The 19,380-nt window shown below is 31.5% G+C and overlaps 1 protein-coding gene across 7 annotated transcripts in view; it reads right to left on the reverse strand.

Moving 5' to 3' along the window:
• The window catches only part of LOC118450770 (glutamate receptor ionotropic, kainate 2), a 125,704-nt gene that overhangs the window by 33,090 nt on the left and 73,234 nt on the right, over positions 1-19,380 (reverse strand). For all 7 annotated transcript variants that reach the window (XM_085658623.1, XM_085658619.1, XM_085658622.1 and 4 more), the window contains exons 3-4: positions 4,896-5,057; positions 417-668 (exon numbers count right to left, since the gene is read on the reverse strand). In XM_085658623.1, the coding sequence (XP_085514749.1) occupies positions 417-668; positions 4,896-5,057 (414 nt within the window). The remainder of the gene's footprint in view (positions 1-416; positions 669-4,895; positions 5,058-19,380) is intronic.

Here is a 19,380-nt window from a genome sequence, read left to right on the forward strand (position 1 = left end):
TTCACGTTACAAGGTTTACAGAGTCGCGTTTAAACGTAGTTACGTCCGCGTGGATATGACAGTTCAACATTTTTCGGGTTCTATCCGCGTTACTACGAGTTACTATCATCCACCATTTACACCAACTGATTCCAACATTCTGTTTGCATGAAAACGTCGACATATCCAAAAGATATTTCAGAAAAAAATCTATATACGATCTAATGGAACCTAACAAGGTCGTTTGATCTTGCAACATCGTCGAAATAAATTTTTAAAAAAGTTTTTTCGTTTTGCGTACGATAAAAATTAATTGCCTATGTAGTTTTGATAAATGAATAGAGTGCCGGTTGTATACTACTCCACGAAGGGACATGAATTTTAATTAACTTTACCCTTCTGCAAAGGAGAACTCGTTGAAAAGGTACTGCACTCACCATAATCCTCTTCGTAAATGATGGCAACTCTGGTCCAATTCAGAAAGGACATGAGATCCTTAAAGGCTTTGTTGAGGTGATCTTGAGCCGGGTAAAGATTTATGCTAAATTCCTTGAACGTTGGCTCAAAGTCGACCCTTGCTTCAAGATGAGGTACGTCTAAAGCTTCGCATATACTTTGTATGTGGGCTCCTAAAAGAGGATCCGAAGGTCCAAAAATACCTTGAACGGATCTCGATAGCTGCTTACAAGCTGAAACATCCAAATTTTCTTTCTCATTTCGTATAATAACTACTCAAACGTAAGATAAACATCTAAAGCCGTTTCCATCATACGAATTCGCTGATATATCTTACTTCGTCGTTTATATGTTCGTTTTATTTTTTATAATTTGGCAGATTTCCTTCGCTAAGATGATGAGAAAAGGAGGAAGATAACCATGGTGGTAAAAAAAACGATGCTATTTTGCGACTCCAAGTCGAAACTCGAGAAAAAAGGGTTGTGAAAATTGGATAATTGTTTCTGACAGGTCGATTTCATATTGCTTGATCTAATGCTTTCGAAAATTTTATGTAAGATACGAGACGATGTATCTTCATCCGATGCAATTCATAAGCATCTAAGTACATTGATCTTAAAAGAAAATACATTGTATCGAATAATCAATCATTAATATACTTTCAATGATATAACTTTTCCCATTTTTTTAACGAATAACAATTACAAATTTTGTCTTATATTTAAATGAAATGATAATGTGTAACAAATAAACACTTTCTATCATTTAGAAATATCTATAGTATTGATGGATTACTCTCGTTTCTACGGACAATTGAAACGTTTTATGCAAAACTTTTCCGATCGTCTGTCTCTGTTTGGCACTCGATCGAATCTGTATACGCAGGTAGGCTACTTTGACGATCATCAATAGCGATGTATTACGTACTGAACCGGACTGAACTGATGGGATATGGACGGACATGATTTACGACTCTTACGTGTACATATCGTCGATGAAAAGCGAGTAAAATGGAGAGTGAAATTGATACGTTCTAGAAGGGTCCGTTTCCTTATCCATTATCGTTTCAGTTACGAAACGCAGGAATACGTTTTCTACGATTTTTTCTTTTTTATTATTTTTTTTCTTTTTTTTTCTTTTTTTTTTCTTTATCTTGAAAATTATTTCTGGCATGTATTATTATTATCTAATGGCGTTGACATCGGCGTCAATATAGACAGGATCTATAGAGGAAATAGAAGAGGATGAACGAACTCGATTTTGAAAATACGCTTGTCGCGTTTAAGCACACTCCGCACCGTTTTGCGGACAACATACGAATTATTCATGAGTAGTTCCGGAATTTCTTTGTTTTGAATCGCAAGGGTAGAAACGACGGTTGTATGTATTCCAACCGGATCATCACATGCATGTCATATTGATGTTGTTATCCAACAATGGGTGTTGGATGCTTTAACATTGAACAGTTCGAACTATATATATGACTCTAATTAACTTTCGATTGTTACATTCTGTATTTTTATTATATGACGTAAATATTATTCGAAGATAAAAGAAAAATTAAATTTACTAACATTACTATCATTATCATCATCGTTATCATAATTCTTTAACGAACGCATTTTTTCCCTATTCAAATTTATTATTTCTTATTCCCTAACATACATACATAATACAGACATATCCCATACATACATACATAATACATATATATATATATATATATATATATATATATATATATATAAATATTCAATACATATATGATTTCAACAAGAAAATAAACAACTTGAATATTGAAAACTGACATTTACTTTATGATCTAACGTCCTGCTTTTTTTTTGTTGAAAATTAATTCAAATACGTTTAATATCGAATTGTCGTAATTCCGACTATTCGAAAATGTTTCATTTTTATAAGTATCGAAGACAATTATTTCTGATTATATTTTATTGCGAATAATCTTTTATAGAATAATAATATTTTCTGTGGACACTTCTCAATGTTATTTTCACGTTCTGATTATTCCCCCAACGATTTATATTACATTCTTCGATCTATAGTATGGAAATCGATAACATCAAGGAAGCCATTCCAAATCAGCGACGAATCTATCGACTACCCTTCGGTATTTGGTTCCGAGCGAGTCATCGACCGATAGGTTGCTGCCTATAGCCTATCGAGTTTAAGCGCATTCTTTCGGAAAACCCGCTCGTGCTCATTCCGTAATTGAGTTTTTTTTTTCATATCTTTACGACACACGAAGGTACTTAAAGAGTGTAGCAAGTAATCAATGACGAAACGTTTCAATTACTATTTAAATCGACGTTTTTAAATAATAATAAAAAAAAAAGCAGGAAGAGAAACTCATAAAAATTCCAAAGAATTTCAATCGCATTTTTATTTATTTATATTTCAATAAAATGTATCGTCTTTAACTCTATAAAAGTTAATACTTCTTCTATTACCGGATATAACTTTTCCATAATTGCTTTCTCAATGTAGTTCTCTCTCTCTCTCTCTCTCTCTCTCTCTCTCTCTCTTTCTCTCTCTCTCTCTCTCTTTCTCTCTCTTTCTCTGTCTCTTTCTCTCTCTCTCTCTCTCTCTCTCTCTTAAATCTACACACGTATCGTATTTTACGGCGTCCATCTAGAACGTTGATCGTTCTGGAAAATTCATGAAAATTCGTACTGAATCGATTTTTCTAACGTGAATTCAATTTTCCAAACGTTCCTCGCTTACTTCCTCTCTCTTTTTTCCTTCCTTTTTTTGCGGACTTTACTTGGATTCTCATAAATGAACGACGCAATGGTAAGTACTCGAAATATAAAGAAGATACACCTCGTATAAATAACAATTTTCTAGCAAGACCTTCTATAGAAAAGGATTTGTATGATTCTAGAAAGAGCTTTCGCACAATGGACTAGTTGCAATATACCGTGTCTGGAGATTCACTCTGTTTCTCTATTGAGTAGATGTGTGTTGTATAAGGTAGAAGAATTTCTGAGGTAGATAAAAAAGGAATATATAGAAGAAAGAAAGAAAGAAAGAAAGAGAGAGAGGGAGAGAGAGAGAGAGAGAGAAAGAGAGAGCGATAGATCAATATCACGCAGTAAGAAAATTTACGAAAAATATAATTATAATTTGTTTCAATGCATACAATTAAAACTAAGTTCATGTAAAAATATTAGACCTCATTTTAATTTCGGAACAAAAAAATACTTTTTCAAAAATTTGTGGGATCTCTTCTTGAATACGATATTATGTAACGGACCAAAGCTTGACGCAATTGCCTCGAAAAGGGTAGTAGTCAGTCTTAAAGGGGATACTCAAGGATTTCAGCCAATCAGGAATATGCTCTGAAAATTGTCGATGCTTATGTCCAGTATAACATGAATCAAGTCACTAGAATATATATATATATATATATTTAAGAATACTTTCTCGTTCCAATGATCATTTCCTTTTTAATATTTTTCTTTTCTTTTTTTTTTTTTATGGAGAGATTACATTTTTTCAACATTTTTTATTTTGATAAGAAAAATTATATTTATCTATCTATCGATGTATCCATTTATGTCAATATAAATTATATGTATTATACAAGATACTCGTGCATCAAAAAAAAAAAAAAAAAATAAAATAAAAGGAAAATAGAAAAAAAATGAAAAGACAAGTATATACTTCAATATATTTTTTAAGAAATATTACTTACATATTAGTTAAGCATATACTTCAAATCGACTGGAGCATCCTTAATTCGTGTCTTATCGAAATACATCGACCTGGATTTCTTTAGTCTTTAAAAAGCATCTTACCATTCAACCATGAATTTACGTATTGAACGTGCCATCTCAGAAATAAGGAAAAGCTTTTTCTTGTTTGAGAGAATCTAATATACATATATACATATAAATATCCTTAACTTGCAATGATGACCATGCTTATGATGCATTTTCGCTTAAAAACTATTCCCTCTTGTTGATGAGTCAGCTTGCAGATTGAAGATAAATATTTTCGATATTTCCGTTTTATACAAATCAATAAATTTATATTAAATACAAAACATTTATAATAGATAAGACAGCCTTTTAAATTGTAATGTCGGATTGTAAATAATATAACTTATACGTATAAAATAAATAAACGATCACGTACTTCCTTTTTAAGTTTTACTTTTTAAATACTTTTAAATTCAAGAATTTTATATTCGGATTATATTTTATATTCCTATATTTCTTATTAATCGAATCAATTTGCATGTGCCGTTTTTATTAAACCGCTAATTAACTGATATGAAATTAACTTTGTGTGAATATTTGATATATAAATGCATGATACAGATGATTTGTTTGACATTATTACAAATGCATATAGATGTTTGCCACGTTATAGAATATTTTAACGTTTGTATTTTTTTATTTTTTTATTTATTCATTTTTTATGTTGTTAATATTTACCTTTTTTTGACGTCCGAAAAGAGTCATCCTTAGGCACATATTGAATATCGTAGACCAGCGTTGTATTTGGCAAAAGAGTCTTCTCCTTATTGATCTTATATATTGCGTATTTAAAAGCTAATTCCGAGGGACTGTCCTTCTGATCCTCCGTGAAAATAGCACCTGTAACAGATTTGAAACAAATATTTAATATTGCACAAATTTTATTTTCTATAAAATAAATTTAATTATAAGCCGAAAAACAATTAGAGCATAGAAGAATCAAAAACAACTGTCACGTTGTCAGGTTGATATAACGTATTGCTTCATTTACTTTATATATTAGACACTGATACTATTCGTAGTATATGTGCGTACACGCACACACACTTTTATATATATATATATATATATATATAATGCTACATTACCATCTTCCTTTAACTTCAATTAATGATTTTACCATTGCACAAGTAGATGGAGAACCAGTTTTAATTAAATTCGAATAATTACCGTACCTGGTGTCATGCTTTTCGCTTAAGAAATTGCGTCGTTTAAGGAGTTACTATCGTTGAAGGAAAAGCGAAAAAACTTTTGGAACTGAAGGCTATGAAAGATTATTAAATAAAATGATTTTTATTTTAATAAATATATTTTTGCGAATTTTTTTCTACAAGTTTATCGCGCATCATTACAAGTCTCTATTATCGTTACAAGTTTGTCTTATTAAAATAAATATTTGTTCATAATCAATAAATATTATTCAATACCATAATTATTCAATACCATAATTGGATTCATAACATATTTATTCCAATTTTCAGCCTTGTTAATTATTCCAATATTATGACATCATGAAATATAATTTTTTTCTGATAACTGATTTTATTCGTTTTCATTTCAAAATGGTGCTAGTTATTTGAAGGTTATTACTCGTACCTTCTAGCCAATCGTAATCAAGTTCATTTGATAAGAGTAATATAAAATGAAACTTATCCGAATGAAATTTAATTGATACGACGATAACTGAAATTATGTTATGTTCTTGATTAGGGGTTTGGATAAGTTCCTTCGTGAAAAACGAAACTTCATCTTCTTCGGAGGTAAAACTTTCTTAAGAGTTAATTCACTGAAAGAACGAATCAATCTTCGTTCTTCGTTGGTATCGCTTCGAACGATAATTAAATGAAATTAATTAATCAACTTTCTAAGAGATAAACTTATCGGTATTCTACTTGTTACTTATTTTTCGAATATAATTATCTTCTTATCGTAAAATATAAAGATCTTGTTTAGAAGAATACTAGATGACATACATATATATAAAATTATATCAATCAAATATATAATATATATATATATATATATATATATATATATATATATATATATTATAGGACATATTGATATTATAGAATGATACGACTGTTCGTGACATCATACATACGTACATCCATTGTATAATTATACGATAAATCACCTTTACATTGCTACTATGTATATCTAATTATAATAGCCGCATGTGAGTGGCTGTAAATCAAACTGGGTAAGCATTTCTCAAAACGGTGCATTACTCGCACATATCTGTATTTATCGGCATAACAAATCCCTTAATTATCTTCTCAGATGTAACCATTAACGAGATAAGATACATTGTAATAATAATTATATACTCGAAAGAAAATGATAAAAGTTTTTCACGGCTATTATCAAATGAAAGCCTACGGTAACTCCGTTGTTCGTACTAAGCGCTGAATAGAACGAAAGACGTAACCATTAAATCGATTCCCTAGAGATAGAACTAGGAATCCGTATTTCTCTCTCGCGTTCGTTCTTTTTTTATCTTTCTTCTCTCATATTCAACGCACGATAGGAATATGCTTCGTCCCACGTATCGGCACTTATCTTCGAATTCGCATTAAGATTCGAATAGGGATATACGCGTTTCTAGTATATCGAGATTTCAGCTTACCTTTAGGTACGATCAAATGCCATTTTATTCCAATCATTTATTCGTTAATTATGTATATGTTACAATATTTTTACGAACATGATCGATCTTCTTTTTTTAGAATCGATTTATATTTAAATAACAAAATACATTCAAACAACTTTTTTTTCTTTTTTTTTCTTTTTTGACAATTAAACATTTATCAAACATACAACATTTATATAAGATATTTCTTTTATACAATCATTAATACAACTCCAAGGATAAATATTTTTCCATGAATAAAGCTAATTCACAGAATTGTGTTACAAGGATTGAATTGTAAACGATTGAGAGTAGTACGAGAATGGAATCGAATTTATTGAGATTCCAAAGACTCGATAAAGATTCCCACGTTGAAAAGCTTTACTACTATTCTTCTCGAACATGACAAAAGAATTTCTTTATATACATACATATGTGACATACTTCTCTCTATTGTAGAATCGAATCACCCAAAGACGAGTAAATTGAAAAATTCGAGACGTATGTATCTCGTGGAAAATCTCGGTAAGCTCTTGAAAGCTACTGCATTTTTTGCATCTATTTATAACTTGTTTAAATATCAAATTTATTAATTATTATATTATGAAAAAGGTAAGAATAATAAATTGCAAAGGTGTTCTATGAAAAAAATTCTATTTTCTTTTTTCTTTTTTTGATATGAATAAAACTTCGGAAAAAGAAAGAGAAAGAAAAAAAGAGAATCGAAAAGGACTAAAGAGTAGACGATTCTCTCCTTTTCCCTTCAAGAGAACGTTCCAAAGTAAATCGCGACAATTCTTTCCCTTGGAGACACCTAAACGCAAATCGTTATTGAAATCGAGTGTCGTGACTAGATAAAGAAAGATGAAGTCACGAATACTGGGTGTTGCCGTCCGAGTTTAGGTCGTTTCAAAAGACGAAGGTCGGTCCTTAGAGATCGGAGGGTTCCGCATCGATTTCTCCAAATGCGAATACTTTTGCTACTTTTCCTGTCCCATTATAGGGAATCTATCTTATTTTTTTTTCTTCACACTTTTTTTCTCGAAGATGGCTGTCGATATCGTTGAACGATCGTCGATAAAACTTTATAATCAAAAATCGTTGTAGTCGATTATAGAAAACTTTTGGTTACCTATCTGTCGTCTTTCGAACATTTAATCATCTTTTATATCTCGAAGAGAATGAGGAAGCATGACGTTACTTCCATCGACCAATTTGTTAAGTTAACAAAGTACATTGTCGCTGTGATTTACGAAGGCCCATCGTTTTGTACGCCCGTTGGTTCCGTCGACGGATAGCCTCCTATTTCTGCTTGAAAAAGAATTCCCATCTATCCATTTTGTTCAAAGCGTATTCTATAACTAAAAATATTTCGTTATTTTGAAACGTCGCGCCGTATACTATAGTCAAGCGTAGTAAATTCGTTGCTTGACATTGCTAATTTTCAAATTGAATAATTCTTTTTTCTTTTTCTTTCTTTTTTATTTTTTTGTTTTACGAACGAACTCGACAACAAATTTGGAATCGTATTTTTTACTTTTATTTTCTTATCGTCAGTCTTTCAATTTAATTAAGAACGAAACCGTAAATTCGTAAGGTAACCGAATAAACAAGCCACTGACGAAATGTCATTCGCAGTTGCAATGAACTTCAGGAAAGACCATTCAAACGAGACTTGGTTTTCATCCAACGGAGCTTTATGTAAAGTTTACCGATCGTTCGAACATCTTCGTACTTTGTTCTGTCTTCCCCCGAATTTCAGAATGTTCAATGAGCCCTAACTTTAAATCAGATTATTGAAATCTAAGAAATAAAGTAATTACAATCGTTTGAATATATCATTTCTTCGATCTTTGCCCATGTTTAATATTTTCGTCGATCGTATGTTATTTTGTACTATTTTCAGGAATAATTAATTACTTTGACAATGATATTTTTTGCTCGCGTGATATATATATATATATATATATATATATATATATATATATATAGAAAGAGATGAGAGAATATAATTAATCACTGCTATCACGCTATTTCGGTATCTTTATGCGATATGGAATAAATCACGTCAGCAGATGTTCTTAAAGTTTCGGTCTTTAGAATTTCCTCGACGATTTCGACGTAATTGGTAAAGCAACTATCTATTGTATCTTTAGAGAAGCTCGTCGTTTCTGTTGGCGCCACCCCTTATATAAGATGCACGCACCAGAATCAAGAAGATTGAACCAAGCAAATAGACCATTGTTTCAGCTTGATCCATACCGATCGTATCGTTTGTACACATACTATCCTTGATATCACACGAGCCGAACAACAAACATTTTCTCAAGCAACTGCTACGGAAGAAGGAGGAGGGAGAAAATATGATATTGAATAAAACAATATTGCCTATCCAAAGATTATATATTATATAGAATGTTTGTCACTTTTTCTGCAAAATAAAATTTATTCATTTTATTACGTTATTTATTGTGTTTAGAAATATTAGTAATACATCATAGCAATTGACAATATAGATAACGCTAAAAAATGAAAGACGAGTAAAAAATGAAACGTATAAATTTTGATATTAAAAATATTCCAAGCGAATCTATAAATTGATTTTTGATAGAGAAAATTCATTTCTTCATTCGAAATTAAGTCATTCGATCGATGTCAAAGCTGAAATATATGTAATGGATCTTTTTATGATGAGAAAGAGAAGTATCAACGACTTTACATTAACGATTTTCATACTCTCGCGTATCTTTTCTTTAGATTGCTTCACATTCTCTAGCTTTTTTCGCAATATGACGTCGCATCACATCAATAATCTCGATAGTCAATGCAATTTTAAAGTGGAGGGAATATATGTAGACATATATAGAAAAACATTTATATTTGCATAGATCTTTGTACAAATAGCGTAATATTCGTTATGATTTTTTCGTCACTTCCGATAATGTGACAAAAAAATGTCTAAAATAAAAAGTTATCGGTACTTGATCGTCAATGAATTACAACAAAAATAAAAATTACAAACAAAATTATTTTTATCAATAAAAAATCGAGGTCACCTTTTTTAGTGGCACCATTTAACTTTATTTACGCGGTATTGTAGATCGCATTAATAAAAATTCAATGATGTAGGATGAATATACATTTGTTTAATAATTTTTTGAAAATATAATTTAATGTTTATATTCAGTGACAAAATATTCCTGAATAACATTGGCTTTTGAATTACGCGTATGTAAATTAAGCGTTAATAAATTACATTAAAAATAAATTTTTCAATAAGTTACTGAATAAATGTATCTTTGTCCTACGATGATTCTACAGCATTAAATCTATCTCAATGTCACATATAATACTGTTAAATAGAAAATGTTATACGTGTGGGGTTCCGTTATTAATGTTTAGTTAGATCGCGTTTTTTTTTAAGCCAGTTGCGCATTGTTTGACGTCGAGTGGCATTGTGATAATGAAGAATCATTTGTTTTTCTGATATGGATGTGTCTGTGTGCGTGCGTATGTATATCTGTATATGTGTGCGTATATGTATGTGTGTATGTGTGAGTGTGTGGATGGATCACCTCACGCATAGCGAAGAGAGCAAGTAATGAGTTGATAATTTTCTAAATCTAATCTTCTCTGTTATAATAGTTACTTTTTAAAAATATATATTTATTTTTTCTTTTTTCCACTTAAATCTATTATTCCAGTATACGGTGTATATTATTACATTTAGAAAGAAAAAATATAAGTGATCTCGATTTCTTATTGAAGAAATACTTTTCTTTTTTTTTATAACTTTTATTTTTTTAATTCGTTCATGCGATCGAGCGAATGATGAGTTTTTATTTAAAGTATTTTTTGTTACACTATCGTGTGTAAATATCTCAGTATATATAATAATAAAAAGTAATAAATATAATCGTATAATTTGAGACGAATCGGAAAAATGAATATCATATAAAGTTATATAAAATAATCTGTTATATAAAAAAGTAAATTAAGATTTTTATTGGAAATTCAATTGAGATATGGATTATACGTAATCATAGAAAATATTGTTGCATATTTTCTACTGAAATTTTCTTCCGAGAAATGTCGAACATATATAATAAATAATGGCTAAATAACAAAGGAAATTTATTCGATAAATTTATTCGTTTTCGCTATGTATTCTAATAATTTTCGATGTAATTCGAATGTGATATTGAATAATATCCGTGTTGTATACTAAAAGTTTTTGATATACAAAATCATTCATTGCGATTTAAAGATGACGAAGGATATATTTTTTACCAGTTAATTTTTACCAAAATCGAGTAAAAGAAATGTTCGGTATAATATTTGAAAGCTAAGCTAATTTTTATATATCGTTAATGAAATATAAATGAACAAAGAATACAAAAAAAAATAAAAAATTAATAACATCAAGATGATAGAAGGGAGAAGGAAGATGTTAGACGTCAAGAGCGACGATGAAAGCGTTCATGGAAATAATAGGACGGTAAGTCTCGCGTATTCGGGTGAGGAGTTGAATTATCGTAGCTCGAAGGACATTTCATCCCCCGAGGGAAATACGAGCGGCCGGATGCAACCGGAACCGATAATGTTCGGGTGTTGGGCAAATGCCCGACTAGATACATTGTGAGACTAACGTCCTCCTCCTCCCCACCCCGTTTTCCTCAACCTCCTTCGGCATATCACCATGTGAGGCTCGTTCTCGAATCTCGTTCGTTACGCTCGCAGCTTTGTCGGTCCATTGCCAGAGATTAATGACTAATTATGCTACAATGACAGTTGTGAAACATTGAAGCTTTCAATCAATAACGCTTTATAAATTTTCGTATTTATTTGACGTAAAGGAGATGTAAACTGCACTTAGAAAGGAGCATTAGAAGTAACTAAAGGAAAATGTCGATGGTAGAAGGTAACATGGTCACGAAGACGACGATGAGCATTAACGAGAAAACGAGCACAAAAGTGACGATAAGAAGTTTCTTCGTTGCATCCGAAACTCCTTATTCCGTTTTCGTAATTACAAGCACTGTAATTACAATGCTCTCCCGTTACGATTATTGCATCGTTCCAACGATATCTACCTTACTTACTTCTGCATTATACTCTTACTACCTTGCGCTAATTATCCGTTATTTCAATGTGTTTTATTAACATCTCCATCGCGATAACCTTCGCCTTCGTCGGTTTACTTTCTAAAAGGAAGATTATTTCTTTTTGTTCTTCTTTTCCTGTTTTTTTTTCTTTCTTTCTTTCTTTTTTCGTTTTACTTAATCACTATCGATATATACTTATATATCTATTCTTCAATTCTTTAGAAAGTATGTTTTCAATAAACTTTAATCTTGATCAATATATAATTTAATCAAAAGGGAACACACAAATATATATATATATATATATATATATATATATATATATATATATGTATATATATATGTATATATATATGTATATATATATATGTATATATATATATATGTAATAATACATTGATTGATACAAAGTAAGTAGATATACAATATATTGATACATATATATTGAAGAGAAAGAAAAATAAAACTCACATTTACTCCAGAGGTAGACTCCGATATTTACTCTACTAGGACCTAATTTCTACTGCTGAGATAAACAAAACATAGAGGAAAGATAAATAATAGATCGTATTCATACTATTGGATCTATCATATTGTTCAAATCTATGATGATAAACATGATAATATTCTCATTGTCATCGACATTGATATATATCGAAAATTAAATTCTACATGGAAAAATATCGAAAGATATTCTCTTTCGTGTTCTTTTAATTGATCGTTTTATTTTTATGTTGTTTATTGTTTTTATTTTTACTTTCGTTCCTTTTGTAATATCATCGACGAAAAAAGAATAAACAAATCGTAGAAATTCGTATGGTAAATCGATCGAAAAAGAATTTCTTTAAAAAGCTTTCGTTTTGTTATAAATACATATCTTTGAGCTTTTTCCATATTCATTTAATGTTTTTAAAATTTCATTGTAAATAACCTTTAACATGCTTTTTCGAAAAATTAAAAGTAGCTCAAGATACGAAAGTAAAGAATAGATCCAGTAGATGGATCAAAGGTGGAAAGAGAAATAAAATTTTCAACAAAAGTTTCATCGTTAATAATACACGAGAAACTCGAGTTTTCCACTGGACTTCGCGTGGTTGGGATATTTACGTTAAAAAAGTTGAAACTCGACGATTCGAGCTTTTCTCGTTTGGTGAAAATTTTTCGGAATCCGTTAGAAGTTCGCCTTACGTAAAAGAATCGGATATCTCCATTTTCGAGCTGTATTAGGTTAGAAGACTTTTCTTCGGTATAAGTAGATTATCTACTGAAAGACGATATAATCCTTTACGCGATGAATCTTAATGACTTTGGAATATTTATTTATTTATTTATTTTTTCTTTTTCTCTAACGAATACATCCGTGAGAATCTTTGAAATCGTTCGCGTCGTAATCAAATGCACTTTTATTAACGTCCACTGATTCAAATCGAAAAAAAAAATTTTAATGTCGAAGATAAATATCCTTTTAATGCGTTGTCGCTTGAATAAACATTTATAATCTGAGATTTCAAGTTTACAACATAGACATGTATAAATATAAAAGAGAGAGAGAGAAAGAAAGAGAGAGAGAGAATATTTCGAAAGATGTTTCAATAGACATAGAAATTTCAATACATAAAAATAAGAAAGTAATGGATGATCGTTCAATTTTTCACGTTCTTTTATCGAGTAAAGAAAGTTTATTTTTTTAACATTCATCATTCGCTCGATCGGATCTTTTGATGTAAATGCGAATCAGCGAAAGCGAAAAAACTTCCTATTACAGTTTTATTCTTCGAACTTTTAATTCAGATATCTGCGCATATTCACATTCGGACGTGAAGTAATACACAGTAGATGCATTCAGCTAATGTCGAATGGTCTAATAGCTATCAGGATGTCGACTGACAGAGAACATGAAAGAGTATCTACCAATACTATCTAACCAAAGGGGTGGAAAGGGGAGATAGTCGGCGACGAACAACTGCCAAGTTTCAGGATGTTTCTCTCTTTTGATTACATTGCCTATCGTCTGGCTTGAGTTAGTATCTTATACTTTTAAAGCTAGTATATTCGTGAATGGAAATAATAGAAACATGAAAAGATCTACCATTTACGTACAATTTTAGGCTATAAATATAAAAAAGAAAGAAAAAAAAATACTTCATTCGATAAAATAATATCTACAGGAATATGGTAAATATATGTACATATAAACGCATAGGGAAATATTTCTCGAGATAGTTATTTATGAAAATTTTTTAGACACATGTAAAGCTTTTAACTCTACGGATGCATCGATTTTGTTCCGGGCGTAAAGTCGAGAAACAAACTTTTGGGAACTCGATATCTTCCTATCATCGAGGATACACTCACATATGGATTTCGCGCGCAATCAGCGTAAACTCTGCTCGAAAGCTCACCGTTTTCATAGTTTCGTAGCCCGTCGACTAAGATACCAAAGTTTATCGCCGAGTCGCGAACGCTACGAATTGGCGGGAGTTTTCGAATCCAAACTTTTCCATGAAATCTTTTGAAACGATAAGACCGAAAAGCCGAAAGCATTCTCTACCTCTATCCTTTTCTATTCCTTTCGATATAATTACTTCTTTCTCTACCATCAAAAGATTAATTTCGAAAGAAGTATCTACCTACCTACCTACCTACCTACCTATCTACGACTGGTATAGAACATTGTTGGAAAGTTTTTCGAGTAGGCGAGCAGAATCCGATCGTCTTGAGACTGGATTCATTATCCCGAAGTATTTCGCACCTTGTTTTTTCTTTTCTTTTTTTTCTTTCTTTCTTTCTTTTTTTTCCGCCTCCTTTATCTAGACTACTTACTACTTTCAACTCTTTGATTTGTTTTCTTTCTCTCGTAAAAAGAAAGAACCGTACGAAGAAACTAATTCGTTGATTGCTTTCAGGCTGGAGAACAAAAATTGTCCCTTTTACCTTCGTGAACTCTCCCAATCCCTTATTTGTAACTTTGTAAGAGCAAGCTGACTCGGCAACGACGATAACAACAAGGAGGCTCAATTTCAATAAAGAATTCTTTAAAATACGGTAAAGAAAGATCGCTTAGACGAAAATTTAGAAGAGACTCCAACTTATCGTCGTTTTTTTCACATAATCCTCATCGCAAATTATTTTTTTTTTTTTTTCTATATAAACAATATATTTAGATAGGTATTTAGAAACGATGGCAAGTAATTTCGCTAGGTAACTTTAAGAATTGCGATAGTAAAAGAACTCTCGAACGCATAACGCATCGTTTTTCATCTTTTATACCGTATTTAACGCGCGCTACTTTCCGCGCCATTTCTTGGCAACTACGGCTGGCAAGGTTTCGTCTTTGAGACGCAACCCCCTACTTCGCTTTTCGCCGACCTACCCCACCTTACCTCTTACTCCCTTCTCCTCTCCCGCCCACTTTACGCGGCCCCTTTCTCTCTATACGTCTTTTGTTCTCGAGTTTTCTTTCCATTTTCTCTCCGATATTCATCTCGCTTATTCTTTTCTTGAACAATCCTAAACGATCCTCCTTAGAATTATCGCGTCCGTTCGGAAATATTCATTTCAAGGTGACGCCTCGATACGCAAATACTTTTCGACCCGTTGATACGCACACATTCACGCACGCACGCGCCGAATCCATTCCGATCGATGTACGTTCCCGACGCATCACCACCATAATCTCGTCTTTACGCGAAATATCGTACAATAACTATAAGGATTCGCCGATTCATTGTTTCTTTTTTTCTTTTTTCTTCTTAATATTAACATCGTTCCTTCATTTCTCGAATAAATATTCCTTTTCTTTCTTTCTTTCTTTTTATTTTCTTTTTTTTTCTTCGACTTCATCGTGCAATTATCGCGTTTTCCTTTTCACAATTCTCACGGTTTTTTTTCTTTTCTTCCTTTTTTATATTTTTTCTTTTTCTACAACGATTGAAAAATTATTCCTATGTATCGTTATGCATTGAAAAGAAATTCATGTCAAATCTGTTATGAGTCTTCGCTTGCGTACGAACGAATAGAGAAAAGGAAACGAAAAGAGAGGATTCGTACGAGTACTATTACCGCGTAGAGAATAGTTAAAGAGAAAAAATCTTGCAGTTCGCAACCTCGATGTAACTAGGGAAGACGTCGCAAGGGTATAGACGTCGGGGGAAGACGCGACTTTGGCACGTACTCCGTACCCGACATCTCGTTACGTCTTTCAAAGCTAGAACTGGATATAAAGAAGAGAAATAAGAGAAAAGAAAAAGAGAGAAAGAGAGAGGGAGAGAGAGAAGGAGAGAGAGAGAGAGAGAGAGAGAGAGAAGAAAGAAAAGAAAAGGGAAAGAGAGAGAAAGAGAGAGGGTCAGAAAAATCCAAGGCTTAGGATAATCGTGAAAATGCTGCTCGCCTTTCGTGACATTTCTCTTCTCTTTCATTGTCCGCTCGTTCTTTTTGTCTCTTCTTTACCAGCGTTGTTCTACAGTAGACTTCCCTCCTTTTCCTCTTCTTTGTATCTTCGTTTCATCTCGTACTATTATAAGAGTCTTTCGTATCTCTTTGATCGGTTTAATTTCGAACAGAAATATATACTTCTACGCCGACGGATCGTGTCGCTACGTCAACGGGTTCTCATCCGTTGATTTAATTCTATTCTTGATAAAGAATCTTTTTAATCTGTATCTAGTTATATTCAACTTGTTTTTCTTTTCTAAAGTAAAAAAGAAAAAAAATTTTCGAATAGGTTGATAATTAAACTATAGATGGATAAATTAGACCTAGAGACTCAAGGAGTTAACTTTATTTTTTGTTTTCTATTAGATAAATTCGTTTTCACATTTATTTGAGTTTCTATGCAAAAAGTAGAATAGACGATTTGTCTTTATCTTTTCTCTCTCTCTCTCTCTTTCTTTTTCTTTTTCTCTCTCTCTCTCTCTGTTTCTCTTGATAAAGTCCGTTTGTGGTCGGAAACGGAAAAGGAGCAGGAAACTCCTAGGGTAGATCTCCTAATGCTTTCGTAAATGTTCCCTACGTGAGCCGAATGTTGGTTATGCGAGGCTAGCAAATACGATTCGTCGGTCGAGTTACATTCGTGCATGGACATCGTCCGTCAAAGAATTATGTCAAGCGTTAGAAGTGCGAGAAGCACGAACGACCGGAAAGTAGAAATTTCTCGGTCGATGGACCACTCTATTTTACCTACTTTAACCTAGTTCTACGTTGTCGTTGTCATCGAGGTAACGATCGTCTATTGGGTATCGCCATAAGATTAGCGTTTTTAGCATACCAAGCAATTTACAAATCGATGGTTTTAAAAAGAACTTGCTATCTCGAATAAAATTTATTTTCCATTCGATGAAAAATTTAAATGAAATGGATATACGCTCGCAGATTTGTTCATAGAACGTTAGTATCGAATTATGTTTATTTATCTATGTATATATGTATGTATATATGTATGTACATATGTATATCTCTCGATCCACAAAGAAGAGTGTAATCGATGAATGGATAAACAGAAGTGAGTTCGTCGCGTATTTATGCGGGCGATTAAGCACACCGATAAGATACTCTATGTTCGTTTTATTCCAATTTTTATATCTCTCTCTGAACATTTATTTCCTATAAATCGATTTACCTTTGTTCGATTAACAAATTTCTACGTAAAGCTATGATATTTTATACGATTTTATTATCGCTGATAATGACGAGAAAGAAATTAATGATTGTAATTAACTGATGTGTAAATCCTATCGTATATTAAATTAGTAGGGATATGATCGTTGTGTGTTTATATTCTTTCTGCTTTGTTCCTTTTCTTTTGTTTAACGTGGCAATCTAAGCCAAAGAGTAGTAGAGTGAGGATCGTGAAGGACTAACGTCTAATTATTAGATGTTAAAATACTGAACAAAATTTCAGTATTTTTCTTATTGATATACATATATACATAAGTATTTCCCTTCGATCAAGAGAATTATGTATTATTAATACATATTTTTTTTTTAATTAAAATATATTATTTTTCTCTATAATCGTTTCATATATTTAGATACTATTATCTTGTAATTTAATGATTATATATATATATATATATATATTATTTTGTTCTAATTATATACAAATAGGATAATTTGTATTAGATGGAATGTGAATCTCTTTTTAATGGAGTGAAATTGACTAGTATGCTATTATTGACGGGTACATCTTCTGATACACTACGTAGGATCAGACATGAACGAAGCCTGTGAAGCCCCGCATTGGTACGATTAGTTAAGTCGACGTCCACCTACATATATAAAAAGTACTATACAGAGGACCGTACTCTGCAAAAGAGAAACTTTCTTATTGAGCGAAATAATATTCTTTAAAGATCAACAAAGGTATATATATATATATATATATATATATATATATCCATACACACACACACAATAGGATCGTAAATCGAGTTTGAATATCGATCTAATATCAAATAATGACGAAATATATATGTATGTATATATATAAACCATATCGATAATAATGAGCTACGAAATGTTAACAATTTACCTATATTTCTTATTCGAAGTAAAGGGTCATCATAAAGTTAATTTTGTTAGGGTATAGTTAAAAATATGGAGCATTTATATATGTACATATATATGTTTCGTATCACGATAAGCTGATCAGAGTATTGATCAGAGTGCCTACTCTTTATTCCGAAGCTACGTTTGATCGACCACGACTGTGAGGTTTTCATTGTCCGACGTCAAAGGTTTCTTTGGATCTTTCAAAGGAGCGCGATTGTGCCAATGGACAAAAGGGGAAGACCTAAAGGAAACTGAAATATAGTAAATTTGAAAAATATCTTGAAAAGCATAGTTATTTATCGTATTTTAGATTTCTTGTTTCTTTCTTTTTTTCTTTCTTTCTTTCTTTCTTTCTTTCTTTCTTATTTTTCTCTTTTTTTTTTTTAACCGTTTAAAAAACGAATACATGATTGAACGAAGGTAGGTGGCTTAGCATTTTACAGAAGACAAATAGTACACTCAGAATAATGCATGAGGCGGAATCGAGCGTAGTCAACGTCTGCGTTACGTGTTCGAAAAGAACGTGGATCTTACTTTATGGAGGACAATCGAGTGTTGGGATTCGCATCGGCCAGAAACATTGCTCTTATTCTTGTCGTTTCTATCTCATAAAGAACAATGAAAGAGATAATCTAGTTTCTCAACGATTTAGACGATTCTATAAATTGGAATCCTAAATCCAATAAAAATATTCTATGAAAATATTATAAAATTAATTTGTATCTTAATCGAAGAAAATATATATTTATTTCAAATTGAAAAGGATATCGATGTAAAGAAAATTGTTATAACGAAATTTCTTCGAAGAATAGATTTAATGAGTACAGCCGAAACAGTTATTTTGCATACATATGTAGATTTACTTAGGAAATACCAA

The sequence above is a fragment of the Vespa mandarinia genome, chromosome 8 (assembly GCF_050613455.1).
Source record: "Vespa mandarinia isolate Hongniang chromosome 8, ASM5061345v1, whole genome shotgun sequence".
Lineage (NCBI taxonomy): Eukaryota > Metazoa > Arthropoda > Insecta > Hymenoptera > Vespidae > Vespa > Vespa mandarinia.